Genomic DNA, 19,673 nt, shown 5'->3' with positions numbered 1-19,673 from the left:
ATCATCCTCCAGGCTCGTCTGCTAGGTAGTGAGCTCACGACTCACGACAGGGTTCCGCCCCGGGCCGCGAACACAAGATTACCAAGTATGTATTCCACCAACAAACCCCATGAGGTATGACAACAACAATGCTATGTATGGGTGAGGATGCGAAGGTCAAAGGTTGTCGATGGTTCACCGATACCTAGAGCTGGGTACCTATTCAAGGCCTCATCGCTTTCCATGATCCATCGAGTGGAGGAGCCCCCGAATGATTCCGCCGGAAGAGTGGCTACACCTGTGCATACCATATCACTCGGAAGGCACCGATATCGGGTATTTTCTGCTTCCCGTTTGCGTAAGCAAGCAAACGTTATATACTTTTTTTCCTTTCTGTGGGAGAGGGGGCGAGTCGTTAGTTCTGTCTGGTGCATTCAATCATGAAGGAGAGATCAATCGTTTGGGTTGCTCTGTGGTTGCTCTACGGAGTCTTCTACGAGGCAGGCTCCGTGAAGTGTCGTCTCTGATTGGACGCCCCGAAAATCGGCTGTTGTCAATGATCAATCTTCAGTGGTATGTCTTCGTTCTCGACCACTGAGATACTGAGATCAACATTGGTCCTCAGGCCTCAGCCGGGATAGTTGCAAGTTACAACTTACAGCGACATCCGTTGGCACATGTATGGAAGTATAAATGTTGTGTTCAGTTGACAGCTATAATCCCCTTCTCATATAGGTCCCGAAGTACCTATCATCTCAGAATGAAAGGATTGGACGAATAATCCACCCACCACCCCGTTTTCTCCCCCCATCTGTCCTGGCCACAGTACATACATACACACATACATACCTACAAGTCCGATCTAGATCCCAACCTCTCCAGCCCTCCAGCCCCCAGGATTCACTACCTATGTAGAGTACATACATACGCCCGCGCTGCGCACATGACTGACTGACTGACATGTGCGGTGCTTACGCCAAGAATCTGAAGGGAATCGTCCGATCCGAGTGGGTGTGTGGTTTAACATCTACCGAACAAGAGTTGAGAACGAGAGATGACCTTGGCCTTGACCAAGTCTCGGACATGTGGGTGTGTGTGCAGTGTGCAGTGTGCACTACGAGCTTCTACATACGACCATCAATCGCCGTAGGCCCGCTGTTTGAACGCTGGACGGTGGACGGTGAACACGTCCTCGAACAAAACGAGATCTTCAAAAGCACAGTGACTAGTTCTAGTGACTTACCCACCAACACATACATAGGTACACACCTACACTTCGACACGGGGAACGGGAACAGGAGGGGTGTGAAGGGCGAAGGGGAAGAACGAAGAAGGACCAGGTTCATCACCATCTCTCATGGAAAACCCCGGCGTCCGAGGCACTCCACCTGGCTACGGCATGGCATGGCGTAGTGGTGTAGGTATGTACAACTTAGATCTGTGTAATAGAATAGAGTGGGTACTCAGACACTGCATAAGTTTCTAGAAGCTCCCGACGGAATACTCACACACACACAGCCAATGCGCACTCGCTAACTCTCCCACCACCAAACAAACAAACGGCAAAGATCCGAGTGGGAGAGGGAGAGAGGGAGGGAGGGAGGGAAGGAGGGAAGGAGGGAGGGAGAAGCCGCGGTATCTACTCTACTCTAGATACTGTAGTGATACCCATGCTGGCGATCAAAACAACACACACATAGAGTAGAGTAGTGTAGAGTAGGTGTTTACATGCTGGTGCTGGTGCTGGTGCTGGACTGCAACTCACTGATCCCTGGCCAACCAAACGGAGCTTCCATATATACGAGTAATTTATGGGGGCTAATGTCGAGTATCTAGGGCGTGTTGTGTAGTTCGTACGCGCGTGACCAATCATGAACTTGCATCCGGCCTCGGTGGGTGTCTCGGAGGGGTGAGTACGTAGAGTACGTAGAGTACCTACCTTCCTAGGCTGTATCCAATCGAATCCCCCATGTACGATGATACTTACCCATCAGATTTCCACCAGGCCCACCTGGCTGTTTGTCCACAGCAATAACAACAAATACAACAACAACACCACGAACACGAGTGTGGAGTACCGGTAAGTCATAGATTCTAGTGTCCACCCCGAACTCGCCGGGGCCCGGCCGTGATACCGTACTGCGCTACTGCCCATAGTTAACTAGAGTAAACACGAAACCCGTGCCTCGTGCGTAAATATATATCCGTAGTTATGTAGCTAGAGACTACCGGCAGTTCAGCAGCAGCAGCAACACCACCAGGTGAGGTGGGGTTGGGTGGGGTTTGATCGTACTCTAGGTACATACGGTACCTACGGTACCTAGAGTACCAGGTATGGGAGGCATGTAGAAGGTATGTACCCTACTCGCGCTACCATGTACGGATCCCGCCCCCCAGTCCGGCGTTCAGTGAGTCTCACCGGGCTCTATACGAATCGGAATGTTGTCCGCCCCATATGACCGGGACTCTAGTTAACTAACTACGGGCATCAGGAATCGGGATTCGGATAAACACCTTTTTGGGGGGTTTAAAACAATAAAAACAAAGCCCAACATAAGAATAGGAATGATAATAAGAATAAGAATAATATTCCACACCGACTCCATCGCTAAATAAGCTGCTTACCTACGTCCCCCAGCCGTCACGGACGATAACTCGCAACCTCAAACCCAACCCAACCGAACATAAGGACCCAGCCAGAGGTTTCGACCATCTCGACCGCTGTTCACTCGTAAGAAATGAAAAGCAATACGTAGAGTATAGAAGCGACTGGTCGACAGGCCTTGATTCTCAAGCTGGACCTTGCCCATACCTCTCGCGAGTATTATACGATGAAGGGCTGGCACAACTCCAAAACGCGGTCAATGACCGGTGGAGTCAAGTAAGCAGCAATAAGTACTTGGTTGCACTTATTCAACATTGAAGAGCAAAGATATCTACACCAAAACGGACGTGCCCGTCGTCGAACCAAGACATGCCCATTGACCGTAAAGAGCTGTTGGATCACTGGCAACCTAGCATCGCAGAGTAAGACCATGTATGTACACCAAAACCAATGTCCATCAACACGGCAAGATATGCCAAATAACTACACCACGCACCCGCAGTCTATTTTACATAGGCGGGAATGCCATAGACGACCGGTGCTGCGCCATTGAGGTAGCCAAGAAGACACTTCTTCCTCGCGCTCGTCACCGCCTCGACCAAGCTCATACCCGGCTTGCCACGGTCCCCGATAAGTCCCCACTTCTCCAGCGTGTCCTTAGTGAACCGATCGATATCCTTGTCTGTTACATCCCACAGGTTTGCCAGGATGGCAGGGCATCCCGCAATGAGGTAGTTGGTCGGCATGCCGTAGGGTTCGAATTCCCCGGCATCTTTGAGCGCCCCGGAGGAACAGCCCATCAGACACGTCACTGCGCAACGGTCGAGCTTGCGAATGGTCCGTGGCGGGCAGTAGTGGGCGCCCGAGCCGTGGCCGAAGTATAGCATGATATCCTTCGACGTGAGGTTTTCCCTAAATTCCTCTTCTGTTGGGGCTCGGTTGACCACTGCGGTCCAGTTGCCCGGTAGCGTCTTGAGGTCGGACTCGAACATCTTTTGCGTATTCTTGAGGTCCGAGTCCGGGTTGAGGATGAAAGTGCCCGAACTGCGGGCGACGTAGTGGCCCGCACGAGAGGTTGGGTCGTCATTGGTCTGCTGCATTTGGAGGATTCGGTCCCGCAACATCGCCATTGATGGAAGTCGTGACACCGAGTGCTCGCGGAGACAGGGCATCGATTCCCATGGGAGTGTCTGAACGGTTTTGTCAAGGATGAGGATGGTATGGTCAACCTCTGCTTCGATGTCTTCCGGGTTAAGTGCCGCCTCTTCATGATATGCCGACAAAGCACCGGTCAGTCCCACGACCATCTGGAAGGTTTGTCAGCTATAGGGGACCGTGATGCATTCAAGGGAACCACTCACCGAATCTACGTCGATCTCATCATAGGCATTACCTTCGCCATGGAACTGCAAGATGTCGACCACAAAGAAAATCAAGTCTGTGAGTGCCTCGACCAGGTCCTGTCCATCTGGGTTGCCTAGTGCTATAAACAACTCCAGAATTCGGTAATCAATCTCTACCTTTCCACCCTTTTTCCTTTTCCTCGAGGGTAGCTTGGAAAGTATCTTATCGAAAGTCGCTTTGAATCGCGCAAATAGTGCCAGGTTCTTCGGATACTGAGAAAATATTCCCTTGAAGCCTCCGAGCCAGGTCTTCTCAATCCCTTCGAGCAAATCACTCATTTCCTTGTCCAGTGACTCACGTTCCTTCCACCATACCGCGCGATCCGCCTTATTCTCCATGTACTTGGCGTGCTGAGTGCTGGTATTTGACTTCGAGATGATTTCCTTCAAAGTCGAAACAGCCATCTCGTACTCGATCACTTCTTCATAGTCGTCCCGAGAATTGTGGCGGTTGAGTGGTAACCTGACCATTAACTGGCTCTTTCCAGACTGGAAGCGAGTGATGTAAAGCTCCTTCTTGTTGTCACTCATCGTTACGGATACCGCCGCCCATTTTTTCGGGATTATATCGACGTACTCCGACTGGAAGTTCAGAAACTCGAACGGAATGATATCGAATCGTGCCGTGTGAGCGTGCGGCACACCGACTGAAGGCCAATGTAGGTCTTCTTTTGCAGTAAGGACGAACTTGTCGGTTTCGACAACCAGTTTCTCCCTTTGCGTTGCTAGCACCTTTTGCAACTCTGTTTTTGTCAGTGGGGTCACAAACGAGCATCGGATTAATTACATACCCAACGAATAGCTAGCATAAAGAGGATGCTCAGGACCTGGCCCCTTGGAGTTTGTGAGGGCGGAGAGCAAGACAATGATGCTGGTGAGAAGCGAAGCAACTCGGGGTATTGTAGTGGACGACCCCGCTTTCATAGCCTTGGAATGGACTCTGAAAATGCAATCTCTGGCACGTTCAAGTACCATGATAAAGTCTTTGGATGGTTTGGCGGCTTCTCTGCGCGTGGATTTCTTGACCGGGGATGCCGCAGCAATCTCAAGAGCTCTTACGACACTCGGCAGCGATATTGTTGAATCCTGTAACACGCTAAACACCGGATCCGACGCAACCAGAGAAAAGGCTTCATGAAACTGTGTTGTGGCTTCGACGAGACCTTGTGAAATGACTTCTTGGGTTCCTACTGGCTGCTTGGCTGCTCGTTCCAGGATCTCTGCAGCAAGGTCGCATTCCCCTTGTAGAGCCAGGCTCTGGGCGATCAGTCGTTGGATGTCACCCTTCTGCTTCAACAACGATACACACTCGCTGGAAATCGATGAAGCCGATTCTCCAGAAGTTGGTTGAGCAGCAGCGGCCTTTGCAGCAGCAGCCTTGCCACCTCTCGTAGGTGTCTTCGCTCGAGTCGGTGTTTTTGCACGGGTCGGCGTTTTTGCACGTGTCGGTGTTTTGGCCCGCGTTGGGGTCCTGGACCGTGTAGGCGTCCTTGAACGAGTCGAAGGTTTCTCCTCATCGATATCCATTGCGTCCTCTCTGGGCGCTATTAGTATCAAGCAGACAGGAATGATGCATAAAACCTACTGATTGGGCAACTCCTCCTGCACTTCAGTGTCTCCTGTCGATTTGTCCATAGCCTTGGCAAGCAGCTCGTCGATCATCTTTTCTGCGGCCCGATAAGCTCCCACTTCCGACTCGAAATCTCCTTGCATTTTTTCCAGATTGCCTTTGGCCACATGGAAAGAAATCATTGCTCGAGTTGCACTCATGGATTCTTCTACAGCCCTGAGAATTGCCTCGCCTTCCTCGGTCTCGCCACACCTGATCTTCAGATCTCCGAGCCATACATTCGTCCAATCAATGATTGGTTTCGCGTCGACAGCCTGGAGCGCTTTGAGAGCTTCATTGACGTAATACATTGATTCCCGGATCATGCCAAGGTGTCGATATATGTTAGCGGTCTGCATATACCCCTGATGAAGGGCCGATACGAGCGACCATAGAGCAGGTCGATTCAAAGCATCGGTATTGTCAGAATTCTCCTTCGCCAGAGAGAGCGCCTGCAGATTGGTCGCCAGGGAGTCTGTTCCTTGGGATTTTGCAGTATTACTCATCATCTGTAGCGCAGTCCAAGCTCTAGTATTAAGCTTGATACATCGGCGCGCATGGACAAGTGATTCGTTGGCGTTTCCCTACAGTCGTTAGCATAATGACCGGTACCCTTTAGAAGACGGGGCTCACCTTCTCGAAAGCGAGTAAGCTTGAGACATATGCAGCGTCGGCAATCGCCCGGTTCACTTTCACACGTTTCAAACTTCCACTGCTGCTGGTTTTGTAGGATTCGAAATCCTCATCTCGAGAGGCGATTTGACCCGCCACATCGAAATACTGCAACCCTTTGTCCAGGTTTCCGATACTAACGAGATACTCCGTATACGCAAGATGCCATTCGAGCTGGGTCGCAGTGGCAACATCGTCGCCCAACTTTTTGAGCCATGCTTGGGCCCTTCCGAGTGACATTCCCGCTTTTCCAGAGTATCCCAGCCGCAAATACTGGAGACCAATTTTAGAATATAGTCCAATCAAAGCTAGAGAAGTACCCCATTAGTTTTAGTTGCGAGATAATGGCCCAAAAGACTTACCGTCGTAATTCGGCGTAACCTCCATTTTCCGTAGGCCCAGTTCCAACTCTAGAACCACTAGCCTCACGTCGTACTCCCCTTTCATGTCGAAAAACTCCGCAGACATTCCCAACCGTTTGATGGTGTTTTCTGGATGGTCGACCCTGCACACAATGCCATCCCAATGTCCTTCGTGTTGGATGATGCCGTTCCACAATTCACAGGCCCCTAGCACGAGGTCCGAGCGATTCGGCCAGTCAGACAAAGCCAGTCCCATGCAGCAACGGGCGAGAACATCATCTCTAAATTTCTCAAGACCCGCATCCTCGTCGAAATCGCAAGAAGCAACACCGGTTGCCCACTCGAGGACTTCGTTTGCCAAAAGTCGCACCTCCTTTAGGTCAAGCAATTCGGGTTGATCAACGACTAGCTCCAAGAGATTGACGACGACTCTGCTCCGGCGGATCGGCATTTCCTCGAGTTCGTAGACATCCAGCAGGCGTTCCCCAAGCACTCTCACCACCGAACCATCATCCGTCATATGCTCTTGAGCCAGAGAGAAGCACCATTCGAGTAAGCAGCCTCTACTGGTGGTGTTGAGACCATAAGCGTCAAATCGCAATTCTGCAGCGACCCTATCCTTCTTCTTCGTTGCTATCTTGACCAAACCTGTCAATACCGCGCCGACCGAGGCAATCTCTTTACCAGAGCTGCTGATTAGTTGCTGGATAGATTCGCCTTGCGTTGCACGCTCTCCGAGCTCCTCTAGTAGGCCAGTCGATGAGGCAATCTCCAAGGCTTTAAGGTAGGCCTGTTCGCCGTTCCGGTATTCCCGAACACTCAGGTATAAGCCTCCCAGAATCTCCCATTTTCTTGCAATCGACGCACTGATGAGTTCGGGAACCGGTCTATCTTGCATTGCACTTATGCTATTCCGGAGGGCCTTCACGGCTTTATTCTCAGACCCAGGCGCTTTTCGTAGAAGCAGGAACATTTGCCAAAAGACCGTCGAAAGCTTGTTGTAGAAAGTCTCCACCGTTCCGGGCTTCTCCCTCTCAATAGAGTTCACCGTCGTCCAGCAATCTCCGAGAAACTCTTGGATGTTCGTCCATGACTCTTCATCTCGGATATCAAATCCCCACAGACATGCCGAGACCACGGTATCTACTGCAGGGAGTAGAATCGACTCTATTCTTTCCTGTTCCTGTTCGGTAGTGCCCAAGGACATGATTTTGCGGCAAAACTTCACCACACCTCGAAAGGTTCGGTCACAAATGTTTCGTAGCTTCCGTTCTGCTTGGATTGTTGCGTCGCTTCCGACCTTTCGTCCTTCGTGTGGTAGCGCAGACAGAAGAGCAAGACAATGACGTCTGAACTGTCCTGCTTCCTCAAGTAAGAGGTAGAGGTCTGGCTTTCGCCCTCGTGAAATGGTCCCCAGCCCTTCGGAAGCAAGAGCAACCCTTGTCTCAATAGTTTCTAGTTGATCGAGCGGGGGTATCCCTTGGGCGACGAGTGCTAGACGTAATGATTTCAGTTCCAGAACAGCCAACCTAACTTGACAAAGGACCGTCAGGGCCTCGTCTATCGGATCGCCGCCCTTTTGCAACGCATTTAGCCATTCTCTGGTCCATCGTTGGGATTCTGCGGGGAGATTCGATTCCGATGCTGCCAGGGATACCAGTTTGTAGACTTCAAGAGATAACGCTTCCTGTGTGAACTTCCTTTTCACTTTTTCTATTGTATCTCTAATGAGTGTATATCGTTCTCGTTTACGGTTCGGATCCAACGATTGTGTCCTCCGGATATAGGTTGCTAGATACTTCCCATAATACTCCCACAAGCTTTTGGGGTTCGGTTCTGGACGTAATTTCCGTTGGATAAACAAACACTCTACGCTCAGGAACTGAAGAAGAAATGCGGTATTCGGTGCGCAGAGTGTTTGACTAGAGGACGAGACTGAGTCCTCATTCGAAGAGATAGATGGTGGTAAAGTAAGCAACATCTGCAATAGGCTGGTGATATGGGATAACGCCTTCGAAGCCGACGATTTAGCAAGTGCTTTGGTGCATGCGATAGGGCCGGTCTCAGCCGACAGTGAGGGTAGGATAGTCTGATACGGAAATTAGCATCCAAGGAAATGATCTATGGTGGTGGTTCTTACATCTGCTAAGCCGGGCTTCTTCATCCCTACGACGCAGCGCAAAATTCCAAGTTGGCATTGAATTACTAGAGGAAATGCTGAATTCATTGCTGAAACCCCGGGAAAATCCAACAGTGTTGAGAAATCCTCCTTGGCCACTTTCTTTCTAACATCAACCAACCAACTCTCACCACCACTATCCCCTCGCATAAGACCCAATAGTCTCCACTTCAACAGCTTCAGCTCATTCATTGCGACGCCGTATCTCCCAAGCGCTGTCAACTTCCCCGCAAGACTGAGTCGTGCATTCTCCGTCTGTAGTGGTTGCGTTGCTTGGATGCCTTCGACTGATTCGTTGGATATCAAAAATGATATCGAAAAGCTACAGCACATTGCCAGGTAGTCGACACCATCAGAAGCACCAAGTGACATGTCGTTGTTGTTTCCGGACCGTGCCTTTAGCACCTTTTCAGGTTGTGTCATGAGTCTGCGTCCTCCTTTTGCAACGTCTTTGCCCGGCGGTGGCGTGCTATCACTTGATGATTTTGCCTTCGCAGCTTCAATATGGGATGCCAGAGAGCGTAGACTGCCATTGATGACCTCGACTGCGAGCCTTGACCGGTCGGCGATTGGTAATTGGAGTGGAACATTCGGCCGGGTTTTCGAAGTTGATGCAGGTCGAGCACTTCGTCCCTTTTGAAGTGACGAGGAAGGGCCTGAGAGGGTTTCGGTGAGCAATGCTAATGTTGTACTCGAACAAGACTCGGCGGAGAGAGATTGTTTGATTGTGATATATGGGTTCGGAGGAGCCGCTGCTTTCGGAGGCATCGTGGAAGGAGGGGTCGGGAGGACGGCAGTGGAGTAGCCGGTAAAAGGATCTTTATATATATCCTGCCTAATAAGCCGGTGTATCGAGAGGACGTAGGCGGGAGTTCTGTTCTGTTAGTACGGCGTATGGGAATCTTTTGCTGTAAGAACAAAGACAGGAAGTAGCGGCGCGTAAGTGTGTGGAGCGAGCAACTTTGACGCGCTCCGCACTCAGTTGCTATGACAACAGGGTAATGATCAACACAGAAACGAATGACAGCTCGAGTTACACAGGGCTAGTTCTCCAAGGGGATGGGAATGCGACAGAGCCGCCCGTGGTTTGCAGTCAAGCTCACTCAGTCAAGCTCATCGAGTCTCTCTCGCTTCCCCGGTCTCCCGCCTTTGACTTCTTGACAGCATATCTCAAGTTATTGTTCTCACAATTCAACTGTCTCCCAGGCGGCACATCACCATCTCCTTGTCAATGGAGGAGTGACGACCCACGCGTGTACACAAGCAATCCCATAGCTCCTATCCCGAACGCCCAACCACCACCGGAAACCTCAAGATGACGGGCACCAGTCTCAACGGAGCTTCCATTAGGACCACAGCTAGCACTGCCGGTACTGTCGTCTCTCGAGCCAGCGTCGGAAGCTCACGAAGCGTTGGCGGTAATGGGCATATGGTCGGAGGCGGATACTATGTTTCAGCGAATCAGCAACATGTCGACTACATTCTCGTGGCCGAATTCTCCATCGATAAAGGGTCCATCATGGAGCACCAATATCCGAATCCAATTAGTGGCGATGAACAGTAAGCCCGTGCAATGTAGCCAATACTTCGCATGCGAACACTCGCTGATCATGCCGACTCGCATAACAGCATGTTGGCGGAGCTCATGCTTCCGGATGGAGCCCATACTCGCGATCAGGATTGGACAATCTTCTTCCTACACAAAGACGCCGAGCAAACCGAAGAACAGCAAGAACCCGGTGTGCAGGCGCCGTTAATATACGTCCTTAATCTTGTCATCACGAAGCATGATAAAGAAGCAAAAAGGTGGGGTAGGGCCGACTATGCATGCACAGACTTGGAAGCTAATAGATATTGCATAGAGGTGCAATAGTGAAAGCGATGGCGATATGTACGCGGCATTCTTTCCTGCATATCTACAAGCCATTACTCCTTTTTGCGCTGGAGGATTATTTCAAAAACCCGTCGGTTGATATCCTGACAAAGCTGTTTACCTCCGTAAACAGCATGGACCTCTCAGCCATGCCGCGGCTGTCCATCTTCGAACGCCAGATACTTTCCGCGAGCGACAACAAAGATATGTTCTCGGAGAAATTTGAAGAGATGGCACAAACCTCACTCACTGCGGCGGCGCTTGCGGCATCGCATGTTCGCTCACCCTCAACATCACTGGGAGTACCGGGGACGGCGGACTCCGAAGGGGAGAAAAGACCAACCACGTACATTGACCTGGCACCTGGAAGAAACAAAGTAATGAATGGAAAAATTACAATAAACCGGGATAGTCACGAGTTCGAAACAAAGGTGGTGTACAATGGCATACCTGTACCGATCCGAGTGCCCGTTGCCATCGTGCCCGAGACCGTTGGTGATGTAGGTCCTATATTCTCGAGCCGTATCCTGTGGTGATAATGGGCTGACATCGGTCATTCGCCAGTTCTCACTGATCCAACTGATTACAACATTTTCAGCTCCGCATGCACAGAACCCTCAGCCCTTTCCACTTCACCCCCACCTCACAACAAACGGTCCATATACACATCCAGTGATTGTTCTGATAAACGGCCTTCTCACCGAGAAAAGAATCATTTTCCTAAGCCATGACAGGCCGTCGGGAGAAGTAGCAAACCATGTGTTAGCAGCGTGCGCGTTAGTAAGTGGTGGCACTCTTCGTGGCTTCACTCGCCATGCGTTTCCATACACAGATCTCTCGAAGGTCGACGAGCTCCTAATGGTGCCTGGCTTCATCGCCGGTGTCAAGAACCCGGCGTTCGCTCACCACCCCACTTGGTGGGACATCCTATGCAATATCGATACGGGCCGCATCAAGATATCTACCGAAACAAAGCAGCCAGGCCCTAGCGACAGCGCAACCTTATTCGGCGCTATATCCACTGTATCAGGACACCACGATACCGGTGATAACGCGTTCATGGACGACATTGTGCACTGTATCTCGTCTCGCTTTGGAGAGAAAGCTGTCAGGGCAAAGTGGAGAGACTATGTCATCCGCTTCACGCACATGGCCGCTGCCTTCGAAGAGTTAGTCTTCGGCTCAAGCCAGCTTTGGATAGGGCATGAGGAGAATCATGTCATCCGCGGACACGGCCATGTGTGGCCAGATGAGCAGTCGAAACACCGGGATCTGTCGGCGAATATGATGCGCATTGAAGGCTGGAGAGGTACGCGAAGTTATCATGCGTATGTGCAGGATGTCCAGTCGTTCTATGTTGCGAAACCGATCAAAATCATGGACCTGCAACATCAAATTGATCGTTTACGGACGTTGAAGCTGTCAACTGAAGAATCCGCAAAGATATACCAGTCTTTGAAGGAGTATGTGAATGATTACGAGGAGATTAACCAAGTAAGCGGCTTGCATGCTCGTCCAGATATGATTGATGTCTAACCCCCTGTGTAGCTGCTTTGTGCACTCCCGGAGAGCCAGGGAGGATTATTCGTCATATCGATGGGTCTATTTCACCCCTCTCAGAAAGTCCGCTTCGCAATCGTGGATTTGCTCGAGCGTATATCAGTCCACATGGTAAACACCCCGGCCACTTAACCCCACCACTACCTTTTCTAATACGTTTAGGCTGGCCGCCATTTCTACAATTCCCTGAACCGCTTTCAAAAGCTTGCATTCATACGACTCCAACAGGAGAAGCTTAATGCTGTGGAAAGTCCCGTGGCTACAAATGGATTGACTATGTCGGGACTGAATCTTGGGGGATCAATGGTGAATTGAATGTACAATCGGTTGGATGATGTGGTGGAGTTATGGCGTTGGGTTGGATATATGGGTTAGATACTGGTGTATATACCCACAATGTGATTATGAATGCGAACCCAATGGCGATCAGGGGTGAGTTGGTGGATACTGAGTCTGGGCGCATCATATGACTCACTGGCTTTGCATCAATTAAACCATATCACCGGTAAAGGACTAAGAACAAGTGTTCGCACGCCAAGTCAGTCCTGGGGGATTAAAGTGCGGCTCCGCTGCAAGGTGACGTAAATCTTCACTTTTGGCTTTGAGATCGTGATAGTTTCGAGCCAGGTGCCGAGCCAGCAACCCGCCGCGGAATCCTTCCCGTTGACGAGGCGCCGTTCCTCTCCCGGGTAAAATATCTCGGCTAGAACGCGTGGCGGTGACACAGCCAAACGCTAGATATCTTCCCTACGGCATCCAAACGGGTCATCGACTTGGGACGCAGCTTGCCGAGTTGAAGTTCGTTGATCGTGGGGTTACACTGCATCCAGTCGGTAGGCACAATAATCCTGACCGTTGTACAAGGTGTAGATTTCTTGGGGGCTGATCGAATGCGAACTAGTAAAAGTCTCCAGAAGAACCGAGCAGAAGGAAAGCCGTCATTCCGTACGTCGTCCGTATCATGCTGCCTCACTCGTCCGTCCCTTACGAGCCGTCGCAGTATCGGTTTACGTGTAGCGAGAAGTAGCGAGTAAAGATCCGGGACTGAACTTCTGGCGTGGCGTTGACAAGACGTGGCCGTTGAAAGCTCTTCCATGCATGCAACTTCTGGCCAGATAGGCCTGAAATATCGAAAATTGCATTCTGAATCACCAACGCACATGGATGGTGTTTCTAACTTGTTGTAGAGTATCCGGCTAGAGTGACTTTTGTGGTTGTTGTAGGTTTACACGACCTCAAAATGGACCACAACGCTTAAAGGGCTACCTATCACGTGCTTCGAGAGTCAGAGGTGGTCCAAGCGTCAACGATTGCCCCACCATACAAGTTAATTCCTTCCAGCTAACAGTCAGGCCTCTCTTCACCTCAAGCAACAGATGCGACGCAACAGAACAACATTTCCATACCCGCCATAACGTTAGACAACCTCTGTCGAAATATCAATATCACCTGAGAACCCCTCTGTGATATCGTTAGTAGCCGCAACAGTTCGATAATACTCTCGCAACCATCGATCGGCACCTGGCGTGGACACATCACCTCCGACAGAAAAAAAAAACCACCCTCTCGTCATAACCCCGCACACGCGACACATCTCACGCGTAACGGAACCGCTACGCTTTTTGCGCCTGCCAAGTCGCTTTCCAGTGATCACGGAATAGCATTCAGCGACGCTGTTCAAGTGTTGCTCGCAAGCCGCAATGGACGTCCAAGTGAGTCTACACCTCTTAGTCCGGCATTCTCCTCGCAGCAGTTTTTGCTAGGGCTATCATCTGACATATTGGAACACTAGTTGGAACAAGCTGTGGAGATCGCGGCGGACCCTCGCCGTCATGCTGACCCCCAGCTCGCGCAACAAGTTCGTCCATTCCCCACGCTCTGAAGTTGCCGCCGAGCTCCAGCTCACCACTGATGTACACAGGCTGTCACCTACATCCACACCGTCAAAGCCTCCGAAGATGGCTGGCAGGCAGCATTGTCGCTTTTCATCCGTACCCCGCGGGCGTCCGAAACAACCTGCATGTACTGCCTTGAGATCCTGAAGGAAGCTATCGATCGACGCTCGCAGCGCGCAGACGACGAATCCATACTGTATATTCGTCGGGTTATTTGGGAATATGTGTTGAAGAGCTATGGGCCCGGGCCTGCTCCCTCGGATAGTGCCTTCATCCAGAACAAGCTCGGTCAGGTTATGACGATGCTCTTCATCGCAACATACATGCACAGCTGGCAGACTTTCTTCGATGATCTGATCGCTCTCGGCAAGTCCTCGCCTGGCGCTGGGTGGGACAACCTCCCGGGTATCCAGTTCTTCTTGCGTGTATGCGCCAGTGTTCACGACGAGGTCGCTGATGTTCTTATACCAAGGACTCCGCAGGAGGGGCAGAGGAATGTTATGATCAAAGATTGTGTGCGTGAGCGAGACATGCGGAACCTAGTCGCGACATGGCAGGAGATCATGGAGGAGTGGAAGGGCAAAGAAGATAACTCAGTCGTAGAGATGGGTCTCAGGATTATTAGCCGATGGGTCAGCTGGATTGATATTTCGCTCGTCGTTAATGACTTGATGTTGAGCCAGCTCTTCCAATTTATGGACTTTGGCGGCAAGGTTCGCGATGCGGCGATTGGTGCCTTGACCGAAATCGTTAGCAAGAAGATGAAGCCCGCAGACAAACTGGACCTGATTACTTTCCTCAATGTTGGACAGATCGCAGATCAGATCGCTCAGTCTCCAGCCCTACAGGACCAGAAGGCGGACGATTATGATACAGATCTTGCCGAAGGGGCGGCGAAGTTGGTCAATGCGGCCATGATGGATATTGTCGCCATACTGGGCCGAGTAGGTACACCTGATATTCCATCTCGGAGACCATGCTGACAATTGCTAGGACGATGTTGATGAAAACAACAAGCACCGGGCTGAAAATCTGCTTCAAATGTTTCTGCCCTTGCTGCTCCGGTTCTTTTCCGATGACTACGATGATACCTCTGCTGCTGTTTTCCCCGTCACCACCGAGCTCCTGTCATTCATCCGCAAGGAAAAAAAGGTTACCGGGGGACTCATGCCCGGGCACGCAGCTATGCTTCAGCCGATTTTGAACGCAATTGTGATGAAGACGAAATACGATGCCGACACGAACTGGGGGGATGAGGATGAACAGTCGGAGGAGGCAGAATTCGAGCAGCTGAGGAGGCAGCTCAAGACTATGCAAGATGCTATCTCGACAATCGATGAAGGCCTCTATATCGATCTGATGTCCCAACTTGTAGAAGGAACTTTCGACAGGATGCAAGGTGGCAACAACTCGGTTGACTGGCGTGATGTGGACTTGGCTCTTTATGAGATGTCTTCCTTTGGAGAGATGGCGATGCGTTACGGTGGTCTGTTCGCGAAGGGGCAACCTACCGGTCTTCCAGCGGAGAGACTCGTCAACATGTTGGGCAAAATGATGGCTTCTAGTAAGGCAACTCTCAGTACGATGGGTCGAGCTAGTTTGCTGACCTTTTGCGCGCAGATGTCGCGGATCATCCTCACCCAGTTATCAAACTCAAGTCTATGGAAATCTTCATGCGACATACCGCATTTTTTGAAGTGCACACGAACTACATCCCACAGGCACTAGAGGGGTTCAATAAGTGTATCCATGACACCCATATCCGTGTTAGAACTCGATCGTGGTACCTATTTCATCGTTTTGTCAAGAGCCTGAGACAGCATATGGGTGAAGTTGCCGAAACGATCATGAGAGCTATGGGCGACCTGCTCGTTATCCGTGCGGAATTGCCAAAAGATAAACAAGACGCAGATGAAATGTCAGAGTCCCAGCAGACTGGGGATTCGACCTTCGAGAGCCAACTCTACCTCTTCGAAGCAGTCGGGTGCATGTGCTCGGTCCCAACATTGTCTGTCGAAAAACAGGCCGTCTTGGTCAAATCGGTAACGACACCAATGTTTGCCGACATGGAGAAGAACCTTGCATCGGCAGAGAGTGGAGACTTGATGGCCGCACTTCAGATTCACCATGACGTTATGGCACTCGGCACACTGGGAAAGGGCTTCTCCGATTGGGTTACGGGTAGTCGTCCGGACAAGAGCTGTGCTCCAGAAGTTGCAGAGGAGTTTGGGCGGGTTACTGAGGCCATCTTGGTCGCTTTAGAGCGATTGAGCAACTTTGCTATCATCCGAGAATCGGCGAGGTTTTCGTTTGCGCGCATCGTTGGAGTTCTGGGTCCGAATATCCTGCCGACACTGCCTCGGTGGATCGCGGGATTGATGGCGAAGAGCTCTACTAAGGAGGAGGTCTCTATGTTTCTCAAGTTGATGAACCATCTCATTCATGGTTTTAAGGTTTGTCTTTGTTGTTATTCCCTTGTTTTTGCCATAGCTGACCCGTCTTCCAGAACGTGATCTTCGACATGCTGAACGATCTGCTCATGCCGCTGTTGCAACGCATCTTTACGTCACTCTCAGAACCAGTGACCGGGACAGACGACGAGGTCCAGCTCGCCGAGCTTCGAAGAGACTTCCTCAATTTCATTGTAGTCATTCTGAACAATGATCTTGGCCAGGTTCTTGTCAGCGAAGGTTTGCGAATTTCCCCCGACGTCGAGTCCATCGAGCCTACTGACACTGTTTCCAGCCAACAAGGACCAATTCGAGACTGTCCTGAATGTAATTGAGCACTATGCCAAAGAGATTTCAGATCCGACCACACAAAAACTCGCCGTCAACCTTCTCAACAAGATGTCCTTCGTCTTCGGTCCTGCCGTTGGTAATAACAAGATAGTAACAACCCTAGTGGGAGCCATTCCCCCTCAAGAACAGCCACTCTCCGGCTTCGAAAACCTCATGACTGAGCGCTTCTCCCTCCTGTGCTGGGAAATCCCGTACACATCCGGCTTCAACCCCAAGGATGCCCAAGGGAGAGCAGTACTCGGCGAGATTGCGTCGCTGCAGAAGATGCTGTACCTGAAGCTAGGCGAGAGCTTCCTGGACAGCCTCAAGGGCGCCATCTTCCCCCGCATCGGCGTTAGCAGGGGTACCGAAGAGTACTGCGACAGCCTAAGACAGACAGACGTGAAGCAGTTCAAGGCATTCTTCGTGGTAAGTTCATCCCTCCATAAACACTACAATGATCGGTTCTAATCTCTTCCGCGATACACAGAAGTTCGTACAAGAAGTGTTATAGTCGTCGCTTTTCTTTTCCTTTCTATATCGATTTTGTACAATATCACGATCGTACCATTTTCGCTGCAGCATGCTCCATCAAATATTCGGAATATGTTGTGTTCTTCATCCACGGAGTTTTTTTCATTCTTAGTTTTTTTCACCTTTCCTATATACTTAGCGACAGATGTTTTTTTTCTCTTTGATACTTATTTGGAGTACTTCGTTTTTTTAGAGATCATACGGAGAGGATGGAGGAGCATTGGTCGGAAGAAGTGTAGGAATTAGATTTCGTGATGACGATGAGGGCCCGGGCAGATGAAGAAAAGTTCTCGTTTTTCTTCAATTTCCTGGTTGGTACTTGGTCTGTGCATACTCTGGATTTCTTCTCTTTCCGACGAATAACTACTGGTATCATAACATGGAACTTCAACTTCAGGTCTTCCGCCGGTAAACCTGGTGGAGTCGAAAGAACATGACATCCGGCGCCATGGTCCAACGCTAAATAATCTGCAAGAACGCGGGTACTCTAGGGATGGAGACAGGTACTTGAACGTGGATGACACCCGAATGCCAAGGTGCGAGGCAGATTTTGGGTGGTTGTTGTTTTTGAGTTTCAACGATTATCTCGTCGTTTACCGATTGCCAAAGCGTCCAGTCTGAGTTTCATACGCTGAAATATGTGCTCACGGCTGCCACGGTTCACGTCTGAGGATGTATCTGAGTTAATTGGACGCAGTTTTGGTTGACTTCACGGTATATATAAAGCCTAAGAAAGTATCTATTCCCATCAGCGGCCGTCGGAACTCGGCCGAGCCTCACTGACGATCTCCCGCCAAGTACATAGAGTTCCACTGACAGGAGGCTAAAGCGACTTTAGCGTGGCAGTCGTGGGTGCATCTTTACTCTAAATTCTAAATCCTCCACCAAGCTTAACGCAACCTCTCTCCACCACCCACCACCCCACCACCCCACCACCGCCCCACCCACCCCCACCACGGCAGTATTTATGTCACGCACACTCCGGCCGCTCCTCCACTCTCTCCGGCGGCAAGCCCTCGCCCAAGCGCAAGTCCGCAATGTCTCCTCCAACATCCCCTACTTCGCTCCCGGTGACCGAGTTCTTTTACGGCACACCAACAATCCAGAAAAAGTGTACCTGACGCAGCCGCTGGCAGCACACAAGTCCGCGGAATCGCACCACGGCTCGATCCCGCACACGGACATCATCGGCCGCGGCCCGCGCGACATTCTCGCTACGCGCCGCGGAACGGAGTTTCGCCTCACCTGGCCGACCCTTGATCAGTATGTTACCAGAGTCCCGAGAATTGTGACGCCGGTATGTCTTTTAGGTTTGGGCGGCGGAGCGGGGGGTGGTGGGGGAGGGGGACGGGGCTAAGAGGGGGGACCGGTAGGTTTATCCGTTGGACGCGGCGACGATCGCGAGTTTGCTGGATGTGCATGTGGACGGCGGGGCGCTAGCGGAGGGCAGCGCGCCGCTGGAGATCTTCGAGGCCGGCACCGGCCACGGAAGCTTAACGCTCGCGCTGGCACGCACCGTGCACGCGGGGAACACGCACCTGGCCAAGCCGCTGTCGGAGGAGGACAAGGCGCGCCGCGGGGCGGTGGTGCACTCGCTCGACATTTCGGCGAAGCACTCGGCGCATGCCCGTGATGTCGTTAAGGGGTTTCGCCGCGGGATGTACATGGACGATATCGAGTTCTATGTTGGTGATCCGAGCGTGTGGATACGCCAGCAAATGAAAGAGCGCGGGTTGGAAGCGAGGGATGGCGAGGGGGAGGCTGAGGGGTTCCTCTATGCCGTGCTACTGGACTTGCCCGGACATGACGACCACCTGGCTGCTGCGGCAGAGGCGACGCTGACGGATGGGATTGTCGGCGTGTTTTGTCCGAGTATAACGCAGGTGGCCGCGTGCTTGAAGATGGTGAAGACACAGAGGCTGCCGCTGGTGCTCAGTCAGGTGCTTGAATTCCCTGGTGGGGCTGGCACGGGTGCCGGGCTGAGGAGCTGGGATGTTAGGTATGCCCGTGTCAGGTCGAGGTCGGATAAGAAGTTGAGCATTTCAGAGGCGGAGAATAAGGATGATGCCGGAGCAGTGGGTGAGGGGGAGGAAGGCAGAGAGTCGGAGTATGAGATGGTTTGTAGACCTACAAGCTTTGAGAGAGTTATTGGAGGTGGGTTCTTTGGGATTTTTAGGAGGAAGGCGAGAGGGGGTGAGGGGCCGGGCCACGCGAAGAATTTG

General features: G+C 51.3%; 4 protein-coding genes across 4 annotated transcripts; 3 read left to right on the top strand and 1 right to left on the bottom strand.

Moving 5' to 3' along the window:
• Positions 1-2,913: 2,913 nt before the first annotated feature.
• BZA05DRAFT_125004 (peptidase family C50-domain-containing protein) lies at positions 2,914-9,758 on the bottom strand. The gene is made up of 7 exons (XM_051478729.1): positions 8,771-9,758; positions 6,631-8,719; positions 6,230-6,576; positions 5,573-6,180; positions 4,779-5,524; positions 3,946-4,730; positions 2,914-3,891 (listed from the first exon to the last, which is right to left on the bottom strand). The coding sequence occupies exons 1-7, from the start codon at positions 9,575-9,577 to the stop codon at positions 3,088-3,090; spliced, it is 6,186 nt and encodes a 2,061-aa protein (XP_051337326.1). The 5' UTR covers positions 9,578-9,758; the 3' UTR covers positions 2,914-3,087.
• Positions 9,759-9,905: 147 nt separating this feature from the next.
• Positions 9,906-12,737, top strand: BZA05DRAFT_475742 (docking domain of Afi1 for Arf3 in vesicle trafficking-domain-containing protein). The gene is made up of 6 exons (XM_051488210.1): positions 9,906-10,369; positions 10,439-10,615; positions 10,672-11,182; positions 11,247-12,176; positions 12,231-12,353; positions 12,405-12,737. The coding sequence occupies exons 1-6, from the start codon at positions 10,125-10,127 to the stop codon at positions 12,555-12,557; spliced, it is 2,139 nt and encodes a 712-aa protein (XP_051337325.1). The 5' UTR covers positions 9,906-10,124; the 3' UTR covers positions 12,558-12,737.
• An 852-nt stretch (positions 12,738-13,589) lies between these two features.
• BZA05DRAFT_475741 (armadillo-type protein) lies at positions 13,590-17,834 on the top strand. The gene is made up of 8 exons (XM_051488209.1): positions 13,590-13,954; positions 14,035-14,100; positions 14,164-15,081; positions 15,131-15,701; positions 15,758-16,590; positions 16,644-16,827; positions 16,883-17,346; positions 17,408-17,834. Exons 1-8 carry the CDS (start codon positions 13,943-13,945, stop codon positions 17,429-17,431), a joined length of 3,072 nt encoding a protein of 1,023 aa, XP_051337324.1. The 5' UTR covers positions 13,590-13,942; the 3' UTR covers positions 17,432-17,834.
• A 677-nt stretch (positions 17,835-18,511) lies between these two features.
• On the top strand, positions 18,512-19,637 carry BZA05DRAFT_318765 (S-adenosyl-L-methionine-dependent methyltransferase; the record flags this gene model as incomplete). The annotated part of the gene is made up of 3 exons (XM_051480413.1): positions 18,512-18,748; positions 18,825-18,968; positions 19,014-19,637. Coding segments are annotated over 3 exons (1,005 nt in total), but the record flags the coding sequence as incomplete, so codon positions are not given.
• Positions 19,638-19,673: the final 36 nt, after the last annotated feature.

Source organism: Tricharina praecox, assembly GCF_024521635.1.
Source record: "Tricharina praecox strain CBS 144465 chromosome Unknown BZA05scaffold_21, whole genome shotgun sequence".
Lineage (NCBI taxonomy): Eukaryota > Fungi > Ascomycota > Pezizomycetes > Pezizales > Pyronemataceae > Tricharina > Tricharina praecox.
This window is presented reverse-complemented; position numbering and strand designations above follow the sequence as displayed.

Coding starts and splice junctions, on each gene's coding strand:
- BZA05DRAFT_125004 (XM_051478729.1), bottom strand. CDS start 9,577: ATGCCTCCGAAAGCAGCGGCTCCTCCGAACCCATATATCACAATCAAA. Junction 8,720..8,770: donor AGAAGCCCGGCTTAGCAGAT/GTAAGAACCACC, acceptor TTTCCGTATCAG/ACTATCCTACCCTCACTGTC. Junction 4,731..4,778: donor TTATGCTAGCTATTCGTTGG/GTATGTAATTAA, acceptor TGACAAAAACAG/AGTTGCAAAAGGTGCTAGCA.
- BZA05DRAFT_475742 (XM_051488210.1), top strand. CDS start 10,125: ATGACGGGCACCAGTCTCAACGGAGCTTCCATTAGGACCACAGCTAGC. Junction 10,616..10,671: donor CATGATAAAGAAGCAAAAAG/GTGGGGTAGGGC, acceptor GATATTGCATAG/AGGTGCAATAGTGAAAGCGA. Junction 12,177..12,230: donor ATTACGAGGAGATTAACCAA/GTAAGCGGCTTG, acceptor CCCCCTGTGTAG/CTGCTTTGTGCACTCCCGGA.
- BZA05DRAFT_475741 (XM_051488209.1), top strand. Junction 15,702..15,757: donor GGGCAAAATGATGGCTTCTA/GTAAGGCAACTC, acceptor TTTTGCGCGCAG/ATGTCGCGGATCATCCTCAC. Junction 16,828..16,882: donor CCAGGTTCTTGTCAGCGAAG/GTTTGCGAATTT, acceptor CACTGTTTCCAG/CCAACAAGGACCAATTCGAG.